Source organism: Aegilops tauschii, chromosome 4, assembly GCF_002575655.3.
Source record: "Aegilops tauschii subsp. strangulata cultivar AL8/78 chromosome 4, Aet v6.0, whole genome shotgun sequence".
Lineage (NCBI taxonomy): Eukaryota > Viridiplantae > Streptophyta > Magnoliopsida > Poales > Poaceae > Aegilops > Aegilops tauschii.
Window position 1 is genome coordinate 6,052,431 of NC_053038.3, and position 18,300 is coordinate 6,070,730.

The following is an 18,300-nucleotide window of genomic DNA, read 5'->3' on the forward strand; positions in this document are numbered from 1 at the left end:
AAGAGGCCATGTGGTGCCAATGTTCGGTGGTGGTTTGGCAAGTGATGGTGCCAATGGTGGCGGTGAAGGTTTCATCTTGTGATGATGATGATGATGATGATGATGATGATGATGGATGCGATGTCTTTTGCGTTGTGGTGCGAAAACTATGTTGAAATGTCACCACAATTGTGTTTGAATTCTCGGGATTTGTGTTTTATTTGTCAAAATCGCGGTCAATTACATCGTGTGGTTTTACAGTTTGATGGGCGAAATCTCCGGGTTTGCGGGCTCTGTTCGGCCGCAACCGATTTCGGCCCTTAAAACGCGTTTTTCTCTGCCCTTATCCCGGTTATAGGGGTCGCGGGTTCAAGGGTCCTGCTAGAGGGGCTGAAATGGGGAGGGAGGCAGCGAAAGATTGGTGTTCGGTACATGAAATCTATGTTTTTCCCCTGAAGCGGATCTAGCGGGTAAGAATGGATCCAGGAAGATAATGAACGGCTCCGATTACGCCAAGGCGAAGCGAGACAGACAGCAGAGCAGAGCAGCACAGCGCCTTATCCTCTAGAAGAGCACGTCTTGACGCTCCGACACCACCAGCCCTGCCGCGCGCACCGCACAAAAACGCTGAACTGGGCACGCCATGGCCGCCGCTTCGCTGCTCCACCTCGCCGCCTCCATCTCCTCCCCGCGCCTCCATCTCGGCCACAACGCCGCCGCCGGCCTGCTCCGCCGGCAGGTCCGCCTGACGGCGGCCCCGCCGCGGGCGCACCGGGTGACGATCGAGCACGGCGGCGAGTCGCGGGTGGTGGAGATGGAGGAGGACGAGAACATCCTGGAGCGCGCGCTGGAGGAGGGGCTGGACGTGCCGCACGACTGCAAGCTCGGGGTGTGCATGACCTGCCCGGCCCGGCTGGTGTCCGGCAGGGTGGACCAGAGCGACGGCATGCTCAGCGACGACGTGGTGGCGCAGGGCTACGCGCTGCTCTGCGCCGCCTACCCGCGCTCCGACTGCACCATCCGCGTCATCCCCGAGGACGAGCTGCTCCAGGTCCAGCTCGCCACCGCCAACGACTGACCGACCCCTCCCCTCATCTTCCCACGCCGGCCACCTCGCGCGGCGTCGATCGGCAGAGTTCATGTGCTCCGAGGCTTTGTACAATGTATTTCACCAGCCATTGCAATAAGATGTTTCTTTTTTTGCCTAATAATCAGTTGCTTCAGCTGTTGCCTGAACAATCTTCAAACATTCTTGCTTGTCATGCTTGAAACATTGATTCGGCGATAACCGGAACATTAGCGAATCGAAAGATTTCATGTGAAGGCGACGAATCGAAAGATTTGATGAGAAAGGGCACATCATTTGTGGTAGTACTAATTTAACTTGATGTTTTAACACACAGCACAAGTTCAGTACTTCAGCCAGAGACATGCATATCCATATTACAGGCATGGGGAGCAGATAGATACAGGTAGTAAGGTCATCATTTATTTGGGAGTAACACATGGCACTGGATGTTTTCTCTACGATTCTGGAGCTTCCATCATCTTTTCGGTCTCGAGGTGGGTAATCACTGCCTGCAACCAAACAACCAAAGTATATAATGTGGATCAGTGTAACCGGTACTCATGTGCAAGAGAGGACAATTGACAGCACTTCAGCATAGCAGCATAGCAGCTCCCTGCTTACTTTGCCGCAGCGGCGGCGGGGAACTGCCGGTACAATTTCAGATCAGGAAATTCATTTCGGAAATGGTAGGCGCGGGCAAAGCTTGCAATGGATTCTCAACTGCAACATCAGTTACTACTTACACGGGTGTCGCAGAAGTAGAAGGTGTTTCCTGCTCCCAGCAGGTTACTTGTCGCCTGGGCTCGAGCTTGTGACTTCTAGACCATTGCCTGCGGTAGAAATAGAACCAAGCTGTCAATGATGGTTGAGGTGTGGATGTAGTAGGAATGGACTGCAGTACAAAGTTTGTATGCAATAAACACGAAAAGACAGATGAAAATGCAGTCCATTTGTCATTCCCAATCTTTGTTTCAGATATCAGACTTCCAAAGCGTTACTAACACACAGGAAATTCACTGCTGACGGAGTAACCATGCATAAACTTCTGGATTGAAATCTAAAAGCATGATGGTAGTCATGACAGATGCCATCTTTGGGTTTGTATTACAATTACACTCGGAAGTGGGTACGACAAGGCCAGTCACAAGTTAAAAGGAGAAGGAAATCTAGCATATGAAGAATGGTCCGATATACAAAGCAATGGATAGAATCCATTATATATAGCCCATAGATTTGGAAAGTTTATAGGTATCAGACAGTCTGCTCATGATCATCTTTGCTAACCAGAACACACCGCGTCATCTTTGGAGCATAAAGACGTGATAAAGTAAGCTCTAGCTAGTTATGGACAATGATTTGCCATTTTCGCTCTCCTGTCAATGATGGTTGAGTGTTGTTGAAACGGACTACATTATAGACTATATGCAACAAACATGAAAAGACAGATAAAAATGCAGTCTATTCATTATTCACAATCTGTGTTTCAGATATCAGAATTCAAAAGTGTTTTTACTAACACACAGGATATTCACTGCTCACTGAGTAACAATGCATAAACTTGTGAATTGAAATACAAAAGCATGATATTAATCATGACAGATTCCATCTTTGGGTTTTGTTACAATACACTTGACAGTGGGTACGACAAGGAAAAGGAAATCTAGCATATGAAGAATGGTCCGATATACTACAAAGCAATGGATAGAATCCATTATATATAGCCCATAGATTTGGAAAGTTTATTTATAGGTATCAGACAGTCGGCTCATAATCAGATTTGCTAGCCAGAACAACACAGCTTTATCTTTGGAGCCTAAACACGTGATAAAGTAAGTCCTGGCTAGTAATGGACAACTATTTACCATTTTCAGTCTCCTGTTGGAAACATATAATTGCAGCACTACTTACGAACAAGCAAATACAGTCTGCCTCTGGCTAAGATTTATCATCAACCTAAGGATGGCTTGCTACCTATTTATGGTAACGTTATGTAGTTTCTATTAATTTGCTGGGACTGATAGCGTAAAACTCGTTTTCAGAGCCCTATTGGAGTAACCTTGTTTTCTTTTTGGAGGACAGCTTAGCATAACCCGACTAAAAAGTGAAACAAAAGCATCTACCAAACAAGTACCTACATACTGAATGGCAGTTTATAAGAGAAATTGTACATGTATGCAGGAGAAATAAGATGCATAGCTGAACTAACCCCGTCTCAAAAACTTGACATGATAAGCTAACATCACTACTACTACTACCAATCATAAGTTATCCTAAGGACATAAAACATGCATAAACCCAACAGCTCTGATCTTTGCCTGAAGAAGAAGATCACCACAAGCACACTGCAAGTTCACAAATAGCACAGGTGATGGATTGTGATGGAGCAAACGAGTGTCAAGCTGGCATCCCTGCATCACTCAACCTGAATAACCCTCCCATTTCAAGCCACTCCTAAAATTGCAGACTTGTTTTCTAGTTCTCCTACTGAAGAATCTCTCTCAGAATTTCGTCAATTCGACACAATATCACTCAAATGCCACGGCAATTACAGTAGAAATCTAAAAGGATGGTGAGAAAATAGGAACCCAACGAAGATAACGAGGAATCCCTCGCTCGCTCACCGTCGGGGTCGAAGAAGAAGACCTGGCGCGTGCGTCCGTCGGGCTGGGACTTCTCGAACAGCTGGGTGCCGCGGGTCCTGAGCCCGGTGAGGAACCCGTCGAAGTCGGCCACGGAGAAGGCGAGGTGGTGCCGCCTGGGCAGCTGCGCGGGCGTGGCGCCTCCCTGCGCGGCCCCCGGGGCGGCGACGGCAACGGCGACGGCCGGGTCCCGCTCGATGATGTGGAGCGCGACGTCGGGGGAGCCCGGGAGGCGGAGCCAGGCGACCTGGAAGCCGGAGTAGGCCGGGGCCGGGACGCGCTCGAAGCCCAGCACCTCCTCGTAGAAGGCGGCCAGGCCCCGCACGTCGCCGGTCTCCCGCGCGATGTGGTTCAGCTGCAGCGTCGCCATCGGCTCCGTCCGGGGAGGGGGAGGGGGAGTGGGAGTGGGAGTCGGGAGTGGGCGGAGCGGCCGGGGAACTGGGCAAGAAAACGTGCCGTGTGGCCGGACACGTGTGCTGCGTGGCTTCTCGCGCGCCGCACACGTGTCACCCACAGGAGGGGGAGGAGGAGGAGAAGGGGAATTTGGTTTACCAGACCGGCCTTACAAAACAGACAACAAACACGTGCAGTGTTAAGCCAGTGATACAGTGATAGGCGTCGGCCGATCGGCAAAAAAACCAGGCGGGCGACCGCTCGGCCGTTAGATGCGAGTGGTCTGATCCGTTGGATCTAGAGAAAAAAAATGATTCGCCTCCATATTTTCTTCTTTCTCGCGCAACACCCGCCGTCTTCTCTCGCGTAACACCTGCAGCTCATCGGGTGCGCACGTCGAGCCACCGCACTTGATGCACCATATACGTCGTGAGTGGATGTAGCAAACATGTTGCCGGTAGTAGCAAAAAACCGACACAGTTGCAGCAAAAATGCCGTCCTCATCGTCGCCGGTCGCAACTAAGTCGTAAAGCACCATGGTCGTCGTGAATGGACATAGGCATATAGCAAAACACGTCACCGGTAATAGCAAAAATCGACGCAATTGAAGCAAAGAAATGCCGTCCTCGACGTCGCGGATCTTCACTAAGTCATAAATGGACGTGCCAAAAAAAATTGGTAGTAGCAGAAAACAATGATAGTTCCAGCAAGAACAACACCGCGGTTCCGACACCAAAAAATGAATGGAAAGAAATAGCATCTCGTAATAAAGTCAATCTTTTTTGAAAGGACATGTAAGCGCGCCCCAGACAAAGTTTAATGCCATTTCTGGATCTCCGAAAATCGTCCTGGTAACATTGTTGACACATCAGATGAAAAGTTGCTCATAGGGTCAAATCGTTGTCCTACAAAATAAACCAACAGAAAGGATTGGACAACCACTTTTTGGGAGTTGATCAAAAAAGATTTTATATGGATGGTTAGAGACTTTGAGAATGGTAATCTTGATATATATAAGTTGAATCATGCCATTATTACTCTTGTTCCCAAAATTCCTATGGCTAGAGATATGAAGAACTTTAGGCCTATCAGCCTTAGCAATTGTGTTGTTAATTTTTTTTCTAAAGCTATGACTACTAGTGTCTCCCCCTTATGTGACAAGCTTATCTCTTCCAACCAAACTGCTTTAATTAAGGGCGGATTCATTTTGGAAAGTGTGGTTATGGCTCATGAGGTCATTCATGAAATTCATAGGTCGTGTTCAGCTGGTTTGATTCTTAAACTTGACTATGAAAAAGCATATGATAGAGTTAATTGGGAGTTTTTGAAGGAAATGCTTCTTTCTAGAGGCTTTGGTAGTAAATGGGTGGAGTGGGGGATGTCTACTATTTATCAAGGGACTTTTCAGGTTAGGATTAATGACTCTAATGGTCCCCAGTTCTCTGGGGGAAAAGGCTTGAAACAGGGTGATCCCCACTCACCCCTTTTGTTCAATTTGGTAGCTGGTGTTTTCTCTAAAATGCTTCACAAAGCTGCCAATAGTGGCTTAATCTATGGACTGTTGCCTCAGGCCTTTCCAGGTGGGGTGATCAGTCTACAGTATGCTGATGATGTTGGGTATCGTAGCATAATTTAAAATTTTCCTACGCTCACCAAGATGCATCTATGGAGTCTACTAGCAACGAGGGGAAAGGAGTGCATCTACATACCCTTGTAGATCGCGAGCGGAAGCGTTCCAATGAACGTGGATGACGGAGTCGTACTCGCCGTGATCCAAATCACCGATGACCGAGTGCCGAACGGACGGCACCTCCGCGTTCAACACACGTACGGTGCAGCGACGTCTCCTCCTTCTTGATCCAGCAAGGGGGGGAGAGGTTGATGGAGATCCAACAGCACGACGGCGTGGTGGTGGATGTAGCGGGTCTCCGGCAGGGCTTCGCCAAGCTTCTGCGAGAGAGAGAGAGGTGTTGCAGGGGAGGAGGGAGGCGCCCAAGGCTTAGATGTTGCTGCCCTCCCTTCCCCCCACTATATATAGGGCCAAGGGAGAGGGGGGGCGCAGCCTTGCCCATTCCTCCAAGGAAGGGTGCGGCCAGGGGGGAGTCCTTCCCCCCCAAGGCACCTCGGAGGTGCCTTCCCCCTTTAGGACTCTCCCTTTCTTATCTCTTGCGCATGGGCCTCTTGGGGCTGGTGCCCTTGGCCCATATAGGCCAAGGCACACCCCTTACAGCCCATGTGGCCCCCCGGGGCTGGTGGACCCCCTTGGTGGACCCCCGGACCCCTTTCGGCACTCCCGGTACAATACCGATAAAGCGCGAAACTTTTCCGGCGACCAAAATAAGACTTCCCATATATAAATCTTTACCTCCGGACCATTCCGGAACTCCTCGTGACGTCCGGGATCTCATCCGGGACTCCGAACAACTTTCGGGTTTCCGCATACATATATCTCTACAACCCTAGCGTCACTGGACCTTAAGTGTGTAGACCCTACGGGTTCGGGAGACATGCAGACATGACCGAGACGCCTCTCCGGTCAATAACCAACAGCGGGATCTGGATACCCATGTTGGCTCCCACATGTTCCACGATGATCTCATCGGATGAACCACGGTGTCGAGGATTCAATCAATCCGTATGCAATTCCCTTTGTCAATCGGTATGTTACTTGCCCGAGATTCGATCGTCGGTATCCCAATACCTTGTTCAATCTCGTTACCGGCAAGTCTCTTTACTCGTACCGCAATGCATGATCCCGTGACTAACGCCTTAGTCACATTGAGCTCATTATGATGATGCATTACCGAGTGGGCCCAGAGATACCTTTCCGTCACACGGAGTGACAAATCCCAGTCTCGATCCGTGCCAACCCAACAGACACTTTCGGAGATACCCGTAATGCACCTTTATAGTCACCCAGTTACGTTGTGACGTTTGGCACACCCAAAGCACTCCTACGGTATCCGGGAGTTGCACGATCTCATGGTCTAAGGAAAAGATACTTGACATTGGAAAAGCTCTAGCAAACGAAACTACACGATCTTTTATGCTATGCTTAAGTTGGGTCTTGTCCATCACATCATTCTCCTAATGATGTGATCCCGTTATCAATGACATCCAATGTCCATAGTCAGGAAACCATGACTATCTGTTGATCAACGAGCTAGTCAACTAGAGGCTTACTAGGGGCAGGTTGTGGTCTATGTATTCACACATGTATTACGATTTCCGGACAATACAATTATAGCATGAATAATAGACAATTACCATGAACAAAGAAATATAATAATAACCATTTATTATTGCCTCTAGGGCATATTTCCAACAGATGATACCATTCTATTCTTGGATAACTCATTGGAGTATGCCAAGAATTTGAAATGGATTCTATCATGTTTTGAAAATTTATCTGGTTTGAAAATTAATTTCCATAAAAGTGATCTTTATGCTATTAATATTTATGAGCAAATATCTAATGATTTTGCCCAGGTTTTCTGCTGTCAACTTAGGGATTTCCCCTTTAAATATTTAGGTGTCCCCCTCCACTTTAAAAAACTTAGAAGGGAGGACATCCAACCCATTATTGATAGAATTATCAAGAACATCTCTGGGTGGTTAGGGAGATTTCTCTCATATAGGGGGAAACTGATACTGCTCACTACTTGCATTGCCAGCATTCCTGCGTACCTAATGTCTATTATGAAATTTCCCAAGTGGGCTATTGACATGATCACGTCACAAATGTCTCATTTTTTCTGGGGGGAATATGGGTGATAATCATAAATATCACCTTGCTAATTGGGGGTTGATCTCCAAAAGGAAAGAGTTTGGGGGTATGGGTGTTCCCAACCTTAGAGAATCAACATGGCCCTTCTGGCCTCGTGGGGAAAGAGGTTCTACGATGACAGGGATAGTGATTGGAAGAAGATGCTGACCTACAAATACAACACTGCTTGCCCTAATCTCTTTAACACAAGGGTGGCCCTGGGGTCTCCATTTATGAAAAGTCTATCTTGGGCTCTTACAGCCTCTAAGAACTTTTGTAGATGGATCCCTGAAGATGGTAAAAGCATTGCCTTCTGGCATGACATCTGGATTGGGGATTGTTCTCTAAAAACTGCTTTTTGGGATTTGTTTACTATTTGTCAACAACAAGATGCTACCCTTGCACAGGTTTGGGTGGATGGCGAATTACGTCTGACTTTGCTCTATTGGCTTCCTTCTGGAAGAAGAGAAAATATTGTGAAGCTTTAAACATTGTTACTGTTGCCACCTTGTGGAGCTTATGGCGTTTCCGAAATGACTTTGTCTTTCAGGGGCGAAGATGGCGAAGTATATGATGTGTTTTGGACCTGTTGGGGGCAACGATCAGGCAATGGAAAATCCGATGTTCAGAGGCTCAGGGTGCGCTTCTTCTCCAGTGCTTAAGGCTATTGGACCACCGAAGAGGGGAATTGCTTAGAATTGCATGGCGCTAAAAATGCTGCTTACCGGGGGACATGTTGGGTTGTGTTCTGTCAACTTGCATATCTTAGCTTTGATCTTGTAAAGTAGGCTGGCATGTTTCCGCCTGGTTATGTATCCTGCTTAGTTTCTGCCTAAAACTTGTAATAGGGCAGTTTAAAACCTTGATTTCCGTCTGTGGCAGCTACTCTTCGGTTGCCGCCGAGCGCTGTTAACAGTTTGTGTGACGTTTGCCTTGGCTTTATATAAAGTTGGGGCGGGGGGAAACCCCTTTTGGTTCAAAAAAAAGGATTGGACAACCATCAGACATCCCTTCGCTTGGCATCGTCAAAACGAGAACATGATGAGGGGATTTTATTCCCCACATTTTGTCCGCGTCATAAGGCACCCGGAGGTGGAGGGTGGCGGGTTGTCATTTTCCCTAAAGCGCGGTTATGGTCGTGTATGCGGTATAACGTTAGGTTTATGTGAAATCTAGTCAGATGTACACGTGTGTGTTGGGGAACGTAGTAATTTCAAAAAAAATCCTACGCACACGCAAGATCATGGTGATGCATAGCAACGAGAGGGGAGAGTGTTGTCCACGTACCCTCGTAGACCGACAGCGGAAGCGTTATCACAACGCGGTTGATGTAGTCGTACGTCTTCACGATCCGACCGATCAAGTACCGAACGCACGGCACCTCCGAGTTGTACACACGTTCAGCTCGATGACGTCCCTCGAACTCCGATCCAGCCGAGTGTTGAGGGAGAGTTTCGTCAGCACGACGGCGTGGTGACGGTGATGATGTTCTACCGACGCAGAGCTTCGCCTAAGCTCCGCAATGATATTATCGAGGTGTAATTTGGTGGAGGGGGGCACCGCACACGGCTAAAAGATCTCAAGGATCAATTGTTGTGTCTCTGGGGTGCCCCCTGCCCCCGTATATAAAGGAGCAAGGGAGGAGGAGGCCGGCCCTAGGAGGGGGCGCACCAAGTGTGGAGTCCTACTAGGACTCCCTAGTCCTAGTAGGATTCCACCTCCCATATGGAATAGGAAAAGAGGAAGGGAAAAAGAGAAGGAAGGAAGGGGGCGCCCCCCTTCCCTAGTCCAATTCGGACCAGACCAAGGGGAGGGGTGCGGCCACCCTTGAGGCCCTTTTTCTTCTTTCCCGTATGGCCCAATAAGGCCCAATACGTATTCCCGTAACTCTCCGGTACTCTGAAAATTACCCGAATCACTCGGAACCTTCCCGAAGTCCGAATATAGTCGTCCAATATATCGATCTTTACGTATCGACCATTTCGAGACTCCTCGTCATGTCCCCGATCTCATCCGGGACTCCGAACTCCTTCGGTACATCAACATACATAAACTCATAATAAAACTGTCATCGTAACTTTAAGCGTGCGGACCCTACGGGTTCGAGAACTATGTAGACATGACCGAGACACGTATCCGGTCAATAACCAATAGCGGGACCTGGATGCCCATATTGGCTCCCACATATTCTACGAAGATCTTTATCGGTCAGACCGCATAACAACATACGTTGTTCCCTTTGTCATCAGTATGTTACTTGCCCGAGATTCGATCATCGGTATCTCGATACCTAGTTCAATCTCGTTACCGGCAAGTCTCTTTACTCGTTCCGTAATACATCATCCCGCAACTAACTCATTAGTCACAATGCTTGCAAGGCTTATAGTGATGTGCATTACTGAGTGGGCCCAGAGATACCTCTCCGACAATCGGAGTGACAAATCCTAATCTCGAAATACGCCAACCCAACAAGTACCTTTGGAGACACCTGTAGAGCACCTTTATAATCACCCAGTTACGTTGTGACGTTTGGTAGCACACAAAGTGTTCCTCCGGTAAACGGGAGTTGCATAATCTCATAGTCATAGGAACATGTATAAGTCATGAAGAAAGCAATAGCAACATACTAAACGATCGGATGCTAAGCTAACGGAATGGGTCAAGTCAATCACGTCATTCTCCTAATGAGGTGATCCCGTTAATCAAATGACAACTCATGTCTATGGCTAGGAAACATAACCATCTTTGATTAACGAGCTAGTCAAGTAGAGGCATACTAGTGACACTCTGTTTGTCTATGTATTCACACATGTATTATGTTTCCGGTTATACAATTCTAGCATGAATAATAAACATTTATCATGATATAAGGAAATATATAATACTTTATTATTGCCTCTAGGGCATATTTCCTTCAGTGTGACCTACACAAGGAGGATAATTTCCTTTAAGAGACCAGGCTTACAAAACAAACAATGGCATACATGTCCTCAGGTGTATATATCGATATTGTCTTTTCACTCACTTATCAATGGCACGCCACAGGCAAAGTTTGATGCTATATTTGGATCTCCGAAACATCCTTCAAGTCAAGGTAACATTGTTGGCACATCAAACGGAAGTCATCGGTAGGATCAAATCACCATCCGAGATAAGAAAGCAACGAAAGGGATTGAACGACCTTCACAAATCAGTCTAGACATAATCAGGGAGGCATAATCTCAGTAGCTTCCTGACGTCGTGCTTTGTCGAAATGATAAGAAGCTAGAAGACCAAAACATGAGTCGTCGCCGTCCACTCCGCCAAGTGACCCTGCTTCAGATACTTCAATTGTAGATTTGAGTATTGAGCGAAAATGTTACACCTACAGGATATGGTACGGTATGAGTATCTGTAGGCAACATCAGGGAGAAAAGCGGTCAACCAGGTAGGCCTGTGCCCAGGAAAGAAAGGATTGGGGAGGGCTTTGAGAGAAGCCTTCAAAGTGGAAAATGAAGAGAGAGAGGGGAAAAAAGCATATCGTTTTTAGAAATTGTGGAATTTGACTCAGTTAAAGCTATGGTTTAGTATCAAGAGGGAAGTTTTGTAAAAACAACAGGAAGAATCAAACAGCCACCCAATATATTATCCGCACTTCATATCTTGTCAAGATCTCTGAATCTTCAATTACAAACCGGGAACTTTTTTCCATTTCCGAGGTCCAGAGAGGAGGAAATTGAAAAAACTAAGTATTAGTTAGGTTTAGGTTCAGGAAATGGAAATGGTAACAACGGCCCAAAAATGGTAAGGTTTTCTTTTCGAATCGATAGCAATAAGCCCTGTTTGAAGAGGTCCGTATACGGAACGCCTGAAAATTATACTTGAAGCAGGAAATTCAATTAAGCGGGATTCGGAAGCTATATGCCTCGCCCTGATCAAAGCTCCACATAACCTTCGCCGACGGCAATCGACATTGCCAGAACAAGAACATGATGGGGAGATTTTTTTTTTCATACACTACTGGCTAGTCCGTCCACGGCTCCACGCCATAAGGGCACCTTCAGCCACGTATATCTAATTCGACCCCTCAAATGCCCGCGGACGCGCCCGGTCAGTGACCGGGCATGTCCGTTTTGAGCCTCTACTTTTCCGTCCGCGCAGCCACACTCTTCATTTTTTTCTCATATGTTTGGTCACTTGCGCGTGATTGATGGAGAAGAAGAGAGAGAAAGAAAAGAATGAAGAAAGAAAAAGAAAAGGCGGTCCGGGATGGGGTCACGTCATACGTGGCGGACTGACCGGGCGTGTCCACGAGCCCTCATATATTTGAGATGGATATAAGAAGTGCCAGTTAGTCCGAGCGTTTGAGACGGATATGAGGGATCAGGTTGGGTCGCGTTTTCGTGACCGGTCACTAACCGAACACGGCCTGAGGAACCAGCGGCAGGCTGTCCTTTTTCCTAAGGTGTGGTTATGGTCGTGTGCATGTATAAAATTGGGTTTATGTCGCAATATAGTCAGATGTACAGCAAAACTACTCATTTATTCAGTTGAAAAAACAACACGTTTTCATATGACTTCTTATTCAGACACAAAAAATAAAATAGGAAGACACACATTTCCGAAATGCATATAACAACTCGATAGGTAGCTGATGATAATTTCATTTATCTTGATAATAATAACATTGCATTACAGAGGAAGAGATCTGGGAACTCTCTGATATATTACAATCTCTGGTATAATAACGGTTTAACATTCTGCAGGAGGAATTATCCTCCGCTTTCCGAGACATATACAATCACTAGTAAAACAAGTCTCATCAGCAATGCTGCAACAAGTCCTACATCTTTATTCAGAACCTTGCATCCATGGCTCATCGTCCCCACTTCCTCTTGAAATTCTGCTCATCGTCGCTCGCGTCGTCGCGCCTGAGGCTGCTCCTAGAACTGTGCCTGGACCTCTGGCTGCTCTCTGTATCACCATCAACGGTAGAAGAGACGCGCATTCTCTTCCTGTCATGGTGATCCTCGTGGTAGTCACTGGAACCTCTGTCGGAACGCCCATGGTCCCTACTACTCCTCGCCGGTCTTGACCGGGACCTGTCCCTCGACTCTCTGCGGCGAGGAGAAACCGAGCGCTGGCTGCGCTCTGATGGTTTAGATCTAGACCGGGACCTGTCTCTGGACTCTCGGCCGCGAGGAGAACCCAAGCGCTGGTTGCGCTCTGATGGCTCAGGTCTTGACTGGGGCCTGTCCCTCAGCTCTCTGCCTTGAGGAGAGCCCATGCGCTGGTTGCCTTGAGGAGAGCCCATGCGCTGGTTGCGATCTGATGGCCGGGGCCAAGCACCAGAGTCATGTGGCCTCTCGGTCTGCCTTGAACGTGCAGCAGCTCCAGCGTTTCCCTGGGAGACCTGCCTTGAGCGTGCAGCAGCTTCGGCATCACGGTGTAACGCGGCCTGGTTTTCCCAGCTAAGAAGAAACAAATGAAATACGTTTAGCATTCAGACTCAAATAAACAGATGAAGATACAGTGACTACAGCTGATCTTTACTAAATCGTTCCACTGACCATTGCTACGTCCATGTCTATGTTCATTTCTACAGGTAGAAATGAAGAAAAAATTGCAACTTGATAATACACACACCTTTGATAGTTTGGCGGATAGCCTTGCATGGCAAGAGCCTGCGGCGGAATATTGCCAAAGGGATTCATACCAAACGGACCCATCGGGAAACCACCATAGGGCATGCCCATTGAGCCGTACATGTATGGATCAGGTACCCCAAATGGACCCATTTGATATCCACCGTTGAAAGGGTTACAATATGCAGGGTCAAATGGAACGTTGTAACCATAATCAACATTGTTTGGATGAACAGCCTTAGATGAGTCTGCCTTCTTTCGCTTCTTCTTCAACTGATCAGTCTTAGCAACTTTTGGTTCTAAGGTCCCTGAAATAGTACCATTCTTCATAGTTGATTCGCTCACATCCTTCAGTTTGGGTAGGTCAGCATTAGGTATGGCTTTCTCTACTGATCGCCCTGCAGAGCCTTCAGTGTTGCTCTTCAGATCAGAATTCTTCTGAGGCCGGTCGACTTGATCACCTTCTGTGGCGACCTGGAGGCGGGCGTCGGGAGAAGCTTGCGATAGCTGGTTGTCCATACATTGCTTCGTGTCCCTTTCCAAAGCAGCCGAGGTGGTGTGGCTCTGTGATTTGGGATCAGCGTTGCTTCCTGAAGAACTTCTGTGCTTCCCTGTACCGCTGGCAGTGCTGCAAGTCCTTGTTCCTAACAAATTGCTGATTGTGCTCCTAACTGTGGGATTGGGGATGAGGGAATCTGCAAGGACCTTGACTCCACAAATGCACTTCGAATGTGTAATAATGTAATCTCGAATACCTGAGGGGGGAAACAGACGGTTATTTCTCATTCAATTTCAAGCAGCATAAACTAACGAAAATGATGGTACAAATATTGGGAAGAACTAAAGCAAAGTTGGAGCATAAGCACACTCCGAATATCTGAACATTGGCTCACCACGGAGCAAGACATCTAAAGATACAGACCGGATATAAGAGAACCGCTTACATTTATCACAGAAACTGACGAAGCAGCACTTGCTTGTTAACACCGCATCTGCCATCACCTTATTACATAGTTGGCAGTGGAGTTCTGCTGGCAAGTCATCAACTACACTCACAGATGCAGCTGGGGCAAGTGCGGATAGAATGTCATCAGCAGGATTTGGAGATACGACCGGGGCAACTGGACGAGACATTTTGTAGTTATCAAATTTGGAATCGCCAATGGTTGGGCAATGCTGAATAAAATGCCCTGGAACCCGGCATCTGTAGCAGGTATAGCCAGGTGGAGGCTTCTGGTTTTCCTGTGGGCAATGTTGAATGAAATGGCCTGCAACTCCGCAGCTGCGGCACACATAGCCAGGTGGAGGTGCCTCCCTTTCTGATGATCCATGGCCTTCAATTTGAAAGAAAATAGTGCACATGTTAAATAGTATTCTGAACACATCCACAGAACAACACAAGCATATTGTGCAGCAGTATAGTTCACATATTCACGAAACAACATGAATCTGTTAAAATTTGTATGAAAATCTGCTAGAGTTCAAAGGCTGTCCAATGGGCTGGAAACAAATTGTCTAGTTACTGTCAAAAAAGATCCAAGTGAAACATGGTCTACCGTACCAAAAAGAAAATAAATCTGGTCTTCGCAAAGCTTGAACACCTACACACTCTTTTTCATCATAACAATGGCTTTGATCTTTGAGAGAATCTTTTCAGATTATCTGCTAGCATAATCACAACTCAAAAGAACATGACACTGAAGACACGGAATTTCTGTATTACCATTATGGCGTCCTGATGTAAACCTTCCAGGAGCTTGTCCTCTCTTAAATGACTGCTCTTCCCTGCATGCGCCATTAAATAAGATCATTAGAAAAGGTACCCAAAAATCTAGCTGCTGACTTATGCGAGAAGGAAATGTTGTATTCTAACCATTTAAGTTCAGCTGCATCAATCACAGCTGCAATAGCAGCATCTTCATCTTTCACTTCTGCGGAGGAACAAGATTTTGAGACTGATTCAGTAACCACTGATCTGTTTGAAGCTATAGAACCATCTTCTATTACTTTCCGCCTGCAATTAGTGGTAGAATATTAGCATATGCAAAAAAAAATCTCCTTATATTTCACATGCAATCTCAGTTCCACCCCTTAAATTTCCTACTATGAATCATCCCCCCCCCCCCCCGACTTCTCTGTACAGACAGGGATACAGTGACTTACGAAGAGACCACGACGATATTCTCCGACTCTTGCCCAGCAGTTCGGCGGACCAGCACAGTTACGTTCTGTGGTATCATTGCATCTTCTGCATATTCTGCATTCAAGAACACAAAACAATATGTCAGAGCATTTCACTAAAACATTACCGTTCTAGCTTTTAAGTGTGAAATAAAATCTTCTCCAGTATAACCAAAATATGCAATAAAACTAGCGTGTTTAAATTGAAACTAAGATCTTCAAATAACAGCACAAGAATCAAAATAACATGTTAATTTACGTTGAGAGAACTGGGAAACTGCGAGCTACAGAGATGTGCAGGACGGGAAATAGAAGAGGATTAATCACAATCACGATTTGCGAATTGAACTATCCATAGTATAGGAGATGGGATCTCTCGTGCTATAGAAGCATATCACAAGGACATGCTAAAGAACAAGTATAGCATCTCTTCGAGCACAACAATAATACTCCCTCCGTTCCTAAATATTTGTCTTTCTAGAGATTTCAACAAGTGACTACATACGGAGCAAAATGAGTGAATCTACACTCTAAAATATGTCTATATACATCCGTATGTGGTAGTTCATTTAAATCTCTAAAAAGACAAATATTTAGGAACGGAGGGAGTATGTCCTAGTACATCATGAAGCAAACATACAGCAGGATACAGATTAATATTGGCCACCATGCTCAAGGGCTGCACAATTGGCACAACCATTATGCGAACACAGCCATAACATAATTGACCATTAATATATGAAAATAAACAGTACAACACAAAGAAGATAAAATCATTGATCGATAAAGCATGGAATGCAACAAAAATGTATAGGCTTCGTCCAGAGCAACACGAAATATCCATCATTGCTTTGCTCGAATCCATCAGATCTTACTTGCGCAACACAAAAATGTATAGGCTTCGTCCAAGACCTAACTTGCGCGCATAGGGCGTGAATCCATCAGATCGAATAATTTACGTGGGCAGGCAAAGCTACACCCAAACTCCAAGAAATTCACAACTGCTGTACAGATTTAACAACCATGGCCTAAATTAAATCCGCTACGAACCTTCGCCGGTCTGGGCGTTGGAGAGGGCGATATCCTCGCGGGGGCCGCGGCCGCGGCTACGGCCGGTGCCGTGCCGGTTACTCGACAAGATGAGCTGCTTGAGATCAGGCACAGATATAAACGAGTAGGGCAACGTCACAGGGTAAGTTTCCTTTGCACTCTTATATTTGTAATACAAGACACCCATGATGGTGGATCGAGTTCTGCCTGCCCCTCGCTCCGGGCCTCTCGCTTTGCACACACACACGCAATTCGCGAGAGGTCCGGGGAGGACTTGTCACAGATCGATCGATCCAGCGATCAAATAGTACAGAGAGAGCCGCGAACGGCGGGCGAAGTTACAGATCGGGCCCGATCCGACGCGGACGGCTGCGGCGGCAGGTCGCTGGTCCCTTGGCGCGGAGTCGGAGCCCTCGGACGGCGCGGCGCGGATCCTGGCGGTGTCGGCGGAGGTGGAAGGAGCCGGTCGCCGAGCTTGGACGGGGACGGCGGGGCAGCAGGGGGCCTTCCGGAGCGTGCTTGGCGCCGGGGTAGGAGGGGGCGCCGATTCCGCCGGAGGGGAAGCAGGCGTCCCGGCGTGGAGGTCCCGCCGCGGCGAGCTAGGGTTCCGCCGGACGAAGATTGGGGAATCGGTGGGCGGGGTGGGGATTGGGATTGGGGAATCGGCGGGGGCGGGCGGGTGGTTTATAGGTGGCCACCCGCTAGATAGGAAACGTCCGGTGCGGCCCGACGCGGGGGCGGGATGGGTCTGTTGGTCCGTTTCCTCCGCGTTTTCCTTTTCCTTGCCGCGAAGCTTCCGGCTTTAATCCCGTGAGGTGGAAACGCCTCCGCCTTTCGGTGAGAGATAATTCATGATGCATATAGTTTTATTATCATATTTATTTAAATTTGTAATAATAATTCCACCGAAATTTTGGTGTTTTTGCGGCAATATTTTCCCCAAAAAAACACTCAGATCTAGTTAAAAGTTAAAAGATTAATAAGTAAGAAAATACAAGGTGACGTGGACATACAATGTAAGGCGGACAGGGGGACGGCGATGAGCGGCGCGAACCTTCCGAAGCGGGCGTGGCGGCGGGGAAGAAGCGAGCCGCCGAATCCGCCAGAGTTGGCGCCCCGGTCTTCAAGTCGCTCTGCGTCTAGGGTTCCGCCGACGATTGAAGATTTTGTTTTGGGGGGGTGGGAGTGAGGGATTGGATGGGGCGGGGCGGGTGGTTTATAGGTGGCCGCGCCGCTGGATGTGATGTGTTTGACGCGGGTGGGTCATGCCTTCTTTTTCCTTCTCGCTTTCCTTTTCCTTGGCTGCGAAGCTTCGAGCTTTTCGACGAGATAATTTATGGCGTGTATTTTTCTCATGTTTGAATATGTTTCGATTTGGTCGAGTTTTGGGGAGGGAGCGGTCCGCCGATTCCGCCAGAGGGTGGGTCCCGGCCTGTGAGTCGCGCCGCATCTAGGGCTCCGCCGGCCGAAGATTGGGGATTGGGGAATCAGTGGGCGGGGCGGGGATCAGGATTGGGGAATCGGCGGGGCCGGTGGTTTATAGCCGCCCGCGCGCCCACTAGATACGATGCGTCCGACGCGGGGTGGGTCATGCTTTCC

The 18,300-nt window shown here is 47.6% G+C and overlaps 3 protein-coding genes across 5 annotated transcripts; 1 reads left to right on the top strand and 2 right to left on the bottom strand.

The window, feature by feature from the left end:
* Positions 1-559: 559 nt before the first annotated feature.
* Positions 560-1,228, top strand: LOC109747832 (ferredoxin C 1, chloroplastic). The gene has a single exon (XM_020306871.4). The coding sequence runs from the start codon at positions 623-625 to the stop codon at positions 1,055-1,057; it is 435 nt and encodes a 144-aa protein (XP_020162460.1). The 5' UTR covers positions 560-622; the 3' UTR covers positions 1,058-1,228.
* Positions 1,229-1,319: 91 nt separating this feature from the next.
* On the bottom strand, positions 1,320-4,143 carry LOC109747833 (uncharacterized). Its single transcript, XM_020306872.4, has 3 exons — positions 3,670-4,143; positions 1,792-1,878; positions 1,320-1,557 (listed from the first exon to the last, which is right to left on the bottom strand). The coding sequence occupies exons 1-2, from the start codon at positions 4,055-4,057 to the stop codon at positions 1,835-1,837; spliced, it is 432 nt and encodes a 143-aa protein (XP_020162461.1). The 5' UTR covers positions 4,058-4,143; the 3' UTR covers positions 1,320-1,557; positions 1,792-1,834.
* An 8,328-nt stretch (positions 4,144-12,471) lies between these two features.
* LOC109747835 (E3 ubiquitin ligase PQT3-like) lies at positions 12,472-17,886 on the bottom strand. 3 transcript variants are annotated; one of them, XM_045227302.2, is made up of 7 exons: positions 17,756-17,886; positions 15,634-15,727; positions 15,344-15,484; positions 15,194-15,255; positions 14,415-14,804; positions 13,472-14,225; positions 12,472-13,296 (listed from the first exon to the last, which is right to left on the bottom strand). In XM_045227302.2, exons 2-7 carry the CDS (start codon positions 15,708-15,710, stop codon positions 12,702-12,704), a joined length of 2,019 nt encoding a protein of 672 aa, XP_045083237.1. In that variant the 5' UTR covers positions 15,711-15,727; positions 17,756-17,886; the 3' UTR covers positions 12,472-12,701. The 3 variants fall into 3 exon arrangements, with proteins under 3 accessions (XP_045083237.1, XP_045083238.1, XP_020162464.1); XM_045227303.1 differs by lacking the exon at positions 17,756-17,886 and adding an exon at positions 17,715-17,733; XM_020306875.4 differs by lacking the exon at positions 17,756-17,886 and adding an exon at positions 16,702-17,472.
* Positions 17,887-18,300: the final 414 nt, after the last annotated feature.